Here is a 9,950-nt window from a genome sequence, read left to right as displayed (position 1 = left end):
ATAAAAAATCTTAACTTTGAAAGAAAGATTAACAATTATTTAGTAGGTTTACAATTTATAAAGCTGTTATAATAGTTCATAAGGAATTAAAAGATGTGTTTGAAAGTTTTGTTTAAATTCTAAAATAAATATTCTTAAGTAAAATAATAAGAGTTGTATTAGTTTAGAATTTGTGTATATAACAAAAATTTTTTTTTACTTGTAAAGCATAGAGGAGTATAAAAATAGTTTTGATTGGTTCTAAAAATGCAGTAGAATTTAGTGGATTTAGTTCACTAGAGCTAATTTTAAAAATTTAGGTTCACTAGTTTAGACACATCTGATTTTTTCTGTTATTCTAAAACCAGTTGATTTATTTAGATTGTTAACTTTTGCCCAGCTCACCCAAAGTTTTAAATTCATACTCTAATCTTTGATGTATAATATTTTGTTAAGAAGTTTTAGAATGTTAAGAATAAAAGATAAGAAGTGTTAAGAATAAAATTTCTAACCGAGTTAATTAAAAATAAACTCCTTTTTTTCAGCATAAACAATGAATGTACATTTTTTGTTTTTCTGCTTTTTGAAATACTAGTATAAATAAAGGTATATGTATATATAAATTGTATAAATCTATTGTTTGTTATATAATTAAATAAATGTATATACATTTATATAAATATATTGTTAACTTATGGAAACTAAAAAACTTATATTTACTACAAATCAAAAGTTAGTTAGTGTTTGATGTTTTTAATAGTTGAACAAAATAAAATTTATACTGATTTTCTTAAGGAAAAACTTTTGACTTGCTACAAAAATTTTTGATGGCATAATTACATTTAATATATCTATATAAAAATTTTAATTAGAGAAAATCAGGGAATTTTTTTTTTTAATTTGACAAGCACCTGTTATTTAAACCTTAGAAAAAAACTAAATTGTTATTATTTTAACCAAGTTTTTTTTTAAAGCTTACACTTATAAAAGTTGCCTTGAAATTTTTTGTGAATAATGTTAAAATCATTTTTAATAGACCTATCTTAGAGTTAACTATATGATTGATTTAAAAAAGTAATTTTATATTTTGAATCAATTTGTAACAAGGCTGTAACAATTTCAGTGTGGTTTTCCAGATTTTAAAACATTGTTTATTTATTTGTTACAACATAAAGTATAAGTTGTAGAAAACTGTATTATAATATAGTTTTAATAATGTAGTTTTTAACAGTACATTTTATTGTAGTTCGTGCTAGAATTTTCTGTAAACAATTTTAAGTTTGTGCCCAGCAAAAAATATACACATTAAAGCAACACAAGTGTAAAATAGTTCTATCAAACTAACTTGTATCGCAAGATTTGTTTTGGTCTTGAAGCTTAATTTTCTTTTTTTTATAAGTGTGGAAAGATTACAACTGTAAAGCTTCATTTTTATACATAGGATAGGGCTCTCTGTCAAAAAAGTCTAATTGCAATTCTGCACAAGGTATATGTGAATAAATGACAAAATAAAAGAACAATGTAAAACCCGACACTTTTTAATTACCAGCATACAAAAAAAACAATAATTCTGAATTGACGTGCTTTATAGGTTGTAGAACATATATGCTATACCTGCCGGTGGTCCTCTAAGATTTATTTTTGGAATTTTTTTTCTTTCAAGGAGTTGAGACTTGTTATAATCCACAAAACTGCTCCTGAAACATAAATACAGTCATTTTTTTAGTTTTAAAACGTTTAAAGTGATAAAAATGCTACATATATATACTGATCGAGATAAAAATAAGATCTTTTAGAATGTAAGTTTCTAAAGTTATAAAAATATTTAAAACAGGGTTTCCCAATCTTTTTTCAGAAGGCCCTCTCCAACAAAATTTCTCAAAAAACTACCTCTAGAAACGCTCAAGACCTTTTTTGCTTCTCATCATCAACTCAAGAATATCTAATGTAAGTTTCAAATTATAACCTCATGCCCCCCCCCCTTTGAACCTTTGCTTCTCATAGTCTTCTCAAGGGGCCTACTAGGCCCATTTTAGGAAACCCTGATATAAAATAATTTAACAACTGTAAAAAGAATAAGCTTTTAACAAGAATAATTTTTTTTTTAAACAAAAGTTTATAAAAAAGTTAATTTTGTAAGTATTTTGGAATTCCAAAACAAACATAAAATATTTTATTACCTAATACAAAGTTTTAGTCCTTATTTAAATTGTAAATACAATTTGATCTATATACATAGTGAAAATTATTTTCATTGACTTGTTCGAAATGAAAAACAATAGTTTAATTTTTTAATGCCTCTCTAAGCATAGATATTTCTCTTAACCAAGTTACAACTCAAATCATAATTTTACCGTAGTTCTTTGTTGAGGAAGATCTCGAATGTGGTCTTGTAATCGACCACATTCTCATGCTTCAACAAGGCCATTATGCGGGCCTCCAACTTGATATCATATTCTTCTTCACTGTTGAAATACATAATTTTTAATACTTTCGGTTGCTAAGTCAAAATAATAGCTTTTTGTTTTTATGTTTGTTTTTTATAAGGTATAAATCGTTTTTTCTAATGCTTCTCTTTTCAGTGCATGTTGTAACGATTTCAAAGTAATAAAAGACAATGTTTAGACCAAGTCTTAAAATATAACCAAAGTATTATCTTAAACTAGCGCGTACCCAATTTGCAAATAAGTTACATTATTTCAATGACACCGAAGAAACGCGTTTTAAATTAAGCTATATGTTATCAGCAAACTGCTAATACAACTCTAATGTTGAATTAATAAGGCTACGCTCGTGTAGAGTTTGTACAGTCAAAAAGCAGCTATGATGTAATTAAAGTTTCCATGTTCTTTCAGATATTAATTTTTAAGCTGTACACAAAAAGCTTGCCACTATGACTCACACATGTACCAAAGAAAAGCTTGTCGTGGAAACGGAGAAGGGAACTTACACCATTACCCACGGCAGCATGGTGGTTGGAAAGTGCGCAGCCGAGGAAAAGTGCACGCAGGCGGGCAGCGTGTTGGCGCCTTTCAAAAGCAGGTACTGCGTTGTTTCGATTTCCGTTAATCTAGCGGTTGTTTCATGTTAATTAAATGTTTTTTTTTTCACTGAGCCTTAAAGTTTTTTTTTTTCAGATCGGAGTTCGACGCGGTCATGGGTGCGGTGACCGCTTGCCAGCACACGGATAAGTACGCGATGTACCTCGTTGGCCTCAACATCGCCCGCGACAATTCCGAGCGGGTATTCCCCGACGGCACCGAGTTTGATTACCAAGTTCATGGGCCGCTGTACGAAGAAAACGATGTTGGAATGCCCAGAAACTGCCCCGAAGCATACTTGGATCCGTTGGAGGAGGACAAGCTTCAGATTTATCCGCTGTGGAACTGCGGTAAGGAGCTTTCTCCCTACGTTTGTTACAAGCCCAAAAAATCCCCCAAGTCGGAAGCTGTTTTGGGTGATGCGGTTGACGGCAGCTCAGTGGTTTTTGTTTTCGGAGCGTTGCTTTTGTTTGCTTTGTTTGGTTCGATTTGTTTTTTGCTCGTTCAAAACAAAAAACTCAAGTCAAAATGTTCACAGCGAGCCTCTGACTTGGCTTTAAGAGTTCAGTCGGTGTGATTTTGAGAAAAGTAATAAACCGAAATTTTTTTTCGTCATAGTTTTTAGATAAATATAAATTAGATGTAAACTAAATGTTTAAAAGTTTTTTTTTTAATTTGGTTTAAATTTTACCTATTATCAAAAAGTCTTACAAAACAATTTATCCAAAAAGTAGCTTCTAAGTCCTACCTAAAGTAAAGAGTTTATAGTTTATTAACTTCAACTACTGTATTTTAAAATTGGTATAGTTTGTTAACTTATAAATTTTAAATATCGATGCTACATTTAAAGTGTTGAATTTCATGACGAAATACAAACAATAGCCAAACTTTCCTTCAAACAGAGTTTTCACATTGTTTTCTATCTAAAAAGCCGCCAAGTATAGTCTATCCACCATAATAAAGTACAACGGAAAAATTATATTATATCTTAAGAAAGTCATGAAGTTTCTTATCTCTTAGTTTATCTATACCAATTTTTAGTGGTTGGTGTAAAATGTTCTACTAAGGTTAAAAACAAAATTAAGCGAAAATTGCTTTTATTTTTAACATTTTCCAAAAAGTCAATGTTTACTCTGCGCTAATATATGCTGTTACATATTTATTAACTGTTACTGTTAATTACAGAGGCTTAGCGATATAGACTAAAGCTTAAAATTTTAGATTTAAGGATAAAATAAAAGATGGTTATAAACCATATCAAACCTTCATTAATAAAAGTTAAAGTTTATTAAATAGATAAAAGTAATCTTTAATTTAAAAAAATATATATAGTTTATAAAATTAATTAAAAAACAAAGTTTCATTAGCCTAGTTTGATAGTTGTTGAAGCACACTGAAAGAAAATTGAATTAAATAATCTGACTAACTCATTACAGGGCAAAATTAGTTTCACTCCGTAACTTATTATGTCATGGATATTCTTCATCGCCAGTAGAACTCCAAATGTACCCTGTTTTTAAAAGCTTTCTTTTTAAACTCTAAACAAAATAAGTATTATATAAAAAAGTATAATATAACTAGTGATCTACCAAACCCAATATCTGGATCCGGACGTATTCTAAATTTAAAATAGAATCGAATTCTAGCTGATATTTGGCCGGATCCAGTTAATTCAGAAAGACTTTGTTTTCCGCGATCAGCTTCTTACAGTTTTATATAATTAGATTATTGCTTTTTGAGTATGTAATATATATGAAATTATTGAAGCAAAACAGACAAATTAAAGTTAAATTAGTCCAATCCTTTGTTGTAAATATACAGGTACGTACATACATCCAGTAGAGTAAAAATAATGAATTGTTAACTTAAAGTTTCTTGCAGATTAAATTCTTCTACTGTCTCTATAATTTTTTAAAATAAAAATGTATTCAAATATTAATGTATTTCAATTTGTTAAAAGTCCTTACAATTTTAATTTAACTATGTTATTCTCATTTGAACATATAAAATAATGTAAAAACTCTACAAATACAGCTAATTTAATATTTAGTTAATATGTCTTTAACAGGCAGCAATCGTTCAAATTTTTCATTTTTATTTTACAAAAAAAAAAATCTTTTTAGCCCTGGTTTAGATAAAAATACTTTTTAGTATAAAATATTCCTGTGAAAAGTTTAAAACTTTGTTGAAAAACTGCTTCCTTTCAAAGTTAAAGTAACCTAATATTTTAAATGCTTTATTATATGTATGTACATACAAAGTAATTTTTAAATGATAATTTTTATATCAACTAAGAATAGCAGCCACAAACTCAGTATTATCATCAAAAAATAAAGTTCGTTATTTTTTAAAGCACTAAAATTTATTGTCTTTTGCGTCATACAAAGTACAAAACTCAAGTTTAGTCGTAAAGTAAATAAAAATTTTACATTTTAACTGAGATTTTAAATAGATAGATATTTTTACAACGTTTATTTTCATAGTGTCTAAATAAAACTTATAGACAATAAGTTTGTGTTTTTTAACAAAACTAAACAATTCTACTTAAATAGTATTTAAATAAATAATCTTATTTTCTATAGAAACTTCATAAAACTTCAAATATTTAGGGTCCTTAATATTCCGGTATATCATATATATAACTTAATTTTTTTTTGCATAACTAACAAAAACGCTTACTTTCGAAACCATGCGCAGAAGGCGGAAATCCTCAAGCCCGTGTTTAACAGGCTCGATAGAATTCCGGAGCTTCTCTTTATTTGAATTAGATTCAGGAGATGATATTTGATCCGCTTTATCACTGGGAAATGGTTGTTCTGCATCATCACTTGGAAATGGTTGTTCTGCATCATCACTGGGCAATGGTTGTTCTGCATCATCACTGGGAAATTGTTGATCTGCATCATCACTGGGAAATGGTTGTTCTGCATCATTACTGGGAAATGGTTGATCCGCATTGACTGCAGCTTCTTCGTTTTTGACCTGAACGTTATCATTAGCACAAAAAAAAAAATTTTGTCCATATTTCCAGCAGGCAGGGTAAAAAAAAAACATTAATCAAAACAAAGCAAAGTTAATTAAAAAAAGCCTGTATAACACATACTTGAAACACAAAAACTTTTTAAAAGTAAATTTATCAAAGTTAAAGAAAAATGTCAAATATTTTTTCTTTTTTTTCTGTAACATGTAGTAAACTTATTTAGATGTGTCTATTTAACTAGAACAAATCAGAAAATTTACACAAAAATTAGTGTTTAACATTTGTTATTTCTAATAAAACAATGGTATTAGTCAATGAAATACAACAGGCTTACTTTAAAATTTCTTGAATGTTGTTTAATTGCTAATATTGCCAATAAGAAAAATATACTTATGCTTATTATAACAAGCCAAGCGGCAACATTGTCATTTGAGTTTTCTGTTGTCAAGGTTATGTTTCTAACTGTTGTGCTTTGAAGCTCCTTTGAGCTTTTTTGAAATGATACGCAACAAATCACAAAATATTCAAAGCGTTCGTTGAACTGTTTAAGTATTTTTATGTTGGTTGTTTTCAATTTGGCAAGTTTCAGCTCTGAGTTGCCATTCTCGTTGTCTGATTTCTTAATTATGGCGTAATTGATGTAGTTTTTTTCTAAACAACCAGACTTTTCCCATTCGTGTCTTAAATTCACAAAATCATTTTTGTCAAGTTCTGCAACGCTCCCGTTCAGATTTTTTCGACAAATGCTTTTTGCCTCGTCTATCACAACAGTTTTATTTGGTACATAGTATAACGTTTCGTTAATCTCTATAAGACAAGAAGAAAGGACCTCTAAAATTAAAAGAGTGCTGTGTTCTTTATTTATTCACACTGTTTAACAGTTACTAAAGGTATTAATTAAAATAAAAACAATTAATTAATTAAAAACATGTTATAATTACTTGAGAAAGATAAAAAAATTGGTTGTTAATCTGACCAAAAAAATTATGATAGTTGAAAAAACTGAAAATAAATTATTTAAAGAGAATTTTTTCAGATACTATAAATTGCTTTATTACAAAATGTATTTTAGCCATATCTCAATTTCTTTTATTTAAAGAAAAAAATAGTTTGTAGATAGTAACTATGGGAACGTGTACTTTTGCACGCAGGTTCACTTGTGCACGGATTCACTTTTGTAGTAAGTACCCACTTAGATAGGTACGCCCTGCGTAAAGTACGCACCCGCGTTAGTTACGCCTTGATTACTCGTGAAGTACGCACTAAATATTGAAACAAATAAATAAATAAAATGTATGATGTTTTATAAAACAAATACAGTTTATTAAAAAAATATGAACTTAATGAAATTGTAAACTATCTTTAAAAACATACATATAGTTACAACAAGTTGATACACTTAAAATATATTGTAAACAAGCTTTTTGATAAAATAACTCACTCCTACTTTAATTATTTAAAAACATTTGAAAACTCCCAAAGACTATAGCGTCGGCTGCAGTTCTAAGGTCGCTTTTGATTGGCTATTATTTATCTATTTTTATTTCATTTTTAAGTAATAAAACTTTTGCTCGGTTTATTTTTATATATTTGGGTAAAGTGGGTCAGTCAGGAGTAAGGGTATAAATGTTAATTTTAATATAATAAATAATAGTATAATATAATAATTAGTATTAATAAATGTTAAGTTTAGTTATTCATAAATGTTATATAGTACAAAATAGAGGAACGGGTCTAAATTGCACGAAGACAAAATTGCACGAGGGAACATACTTGCACGAGTTACATTTTTGCACGAGAGTAAAAACACTGAAAAATAAAAAAAATAAATATAGAGTAAATTAAAAAAAAAGAAAGTTACTGACCAAGGGTAGGGTTAGGGCCCCTAACTTAGGGGTAACAGCGATAGTAAAACAAAATAAAAAAGCTAAGTTAAAAAAGAATTAAATTAAATTAATAATAAGAAAATTAACCCGTGCAAAAATGTCTCCGTGCAAAAGTGTCTTCCTGCAATTTTGTGCGCTCGTGCAATTTTGTACGCTCGTGCAAATTGGACAGCTACCCACAAAATAGTCCTTTTTTGGACGTTAACTTTGTTTTTATCTCTTATGTTCACTACTTTTATAATGGGGACAGCTAATGATTTTTTACTACAATCAATATTGTTCAATGTAAATAGTCAAAAACAATAACACTTTTACAAAATAAGGTAATTTAAACACTTGTAGCTAATTCGGATATATGAAATAAAATTTAATATTAATTAAATTTTTTTATTAAAACTTTTGGTAATTACCTAGGACGATGTCCACTAATATCATACTGAGATTATATTATATTCAATGTCTTTTTTAGCTAAAAGTTTAAATTTTACAAATACATAAAAAAATTATAGTTATTTATCATAAACTAATAAAGCTTAAATATTTAATTGCTTTTTTTTTGTTTTACATTATAAAGCAATTGCATTAATACAATAATTTATATCCTACAATTTTGTAAAATGAATTCAATTAAGTATTTTAGTTTATAAAAAATAAATTTAATTCTTACTATATGTTTATATAACTTTTTTAAAACAAAGTATCTTTTTATATTAAACAAATTAAACTTAAAGCATTAGTTTTTAGCTTAAAGTTATGTTTAAAAAATATATCCAATACAATATAGTTTCAGTTTGATATTGGTGCAATATCATCCTAGGTAATTACCAAACTTTTTTTGATTTATTTGTTATACTTCTGAGTAAGGTTGGTTAAAGATAAGGATATAGGTAAAAGAGTGTAAAAAAATAGAATAAAACTTGGTTTGATATATGCAAGCTAGTTGCAGTGTTTGAAACTACCTTAAAATAATCAGTAAAAAATTATTTGTAAGAATTATAGGTAGTGTTTTGTAATTTAGCTACTAAAAAAGAAGCATATTTTTTGACAACATGAAAAGTCTGTTTGATATACTTCTAACTTTTATCTTTACTAATGATTTTTTATCCATAACAAATTATTGTAAAAGTAATGTAAACTTGCTTTACTAGTACCATACTGTACCCTACACTTAAATTATGACAATATGTTGTCAATATTTTTAAATGATCAAGTATTAAGCCTGATACTTGCATGTAATCAATCTTTTTAGATTGTAAGCAAATTAAAAATAAAACATGCGGCTGCTACATAAGGTATTTTTTTTAGGTTTGAAATAAATTAATTAAGAGTTATTGTTTAACATGTATTCTACAAATTTACCTACATGAAAAATCATAAAATTTAATCAACAATGTTACTTATAGTTAAACCTTGTATTTTCCACGTTACAACCTAATATAAAACTATGACCCCTCTGCCCTTGAAATACATTATCATACAAAGATATTGACTAATCTTAACTAAAAAACTTAAAAATTATCACTTTTAATAGTTTACCTTATTAGTAGTTTTTATTGTTATAGTTTTATTGTTATATTAAATATGCATGCAAAATAAAGGTTTTCCAAATATAGGGGTAGGGAGTACTTGGGTGATGTTTGCTTGACTTATTAGTACATATGATGTGGATGTATTTTTTCTTCATTAAGAAAAATCTAAAAGAAAAAAATTGCAAAAAAAAAGTGCTGCCTAAAAAACTAATTTCAACCCCAAAAATCACATATTTTTTGACTTAAACTTTAATAAAATCACCTATACATATCCTAGACTTATAATTTATATCTTAAATGAATGCTTATAAGCATACATTTAAAGAGATTTCTACTGCCTTTGATGTATAATGACATCATTATTACACAAAATATGCAATTTTTGTCTTTAAATTGTGTTTTTTTCTAATATAAATGCAAATTCTTCTGATGTTTTTACTTTTAGTTTTTTTTTGTTTTTGAATGTAAAACGTGGGGATTCAGCTAGCTAGAAAGATATTAATGATGAAATGTCATTTCAATTGCATGTTGATAT

General features: G+C 27.5%; 1 protein-coding gene across 1 annotated transcript; it reads left to right on the top strand.

Annotated features, from left to right (window-relative positions):
• The first annotated feature begins 2,838 nt into the window (after nt 1-2,838).
• On the top strand, nt 2,839-3,632 carry LOC145844447 (uncharacterized). The gene is made up of 2 exons (XM_082951848.1): nt 2,839-3,021; nt 3,117-3,632. Exons 1-2 carry the CDS (start codon nt 2,873-2,875, stop codon nt 3,595-3,597), a joined length of 630 nt encoding a protein of 209 aa, XP_082807974.1. The 5' UTR covers nt 2,839-2,872; the 3' UTR covers nt 3,598-3,632.
• The last annotated feature ends 6,318 nt before the right edge of the window (nt 3,633-9,950 follow it).

The sequence above is a fragment of the Thalia democratica genome, chromosome 9 (genome assembly GCF_965202585.1).
Source record: "Thalia democratica chromosome 9, ktThaDemo2.hap1.1, whole genome shotgun sequence".
NCBI classification, from domain to species: domain Eukaryota; kingdom Metazoa; phylum Chordata; class Thaliacea; order Salpida; family Salpidae; genus Thalia; species Thalia democratica.
The sequence above is the reverse complement of the archived record's forward strand: the minus strand, read 5'-3'. Positions and strand labels throughout refer to the sequence as shown.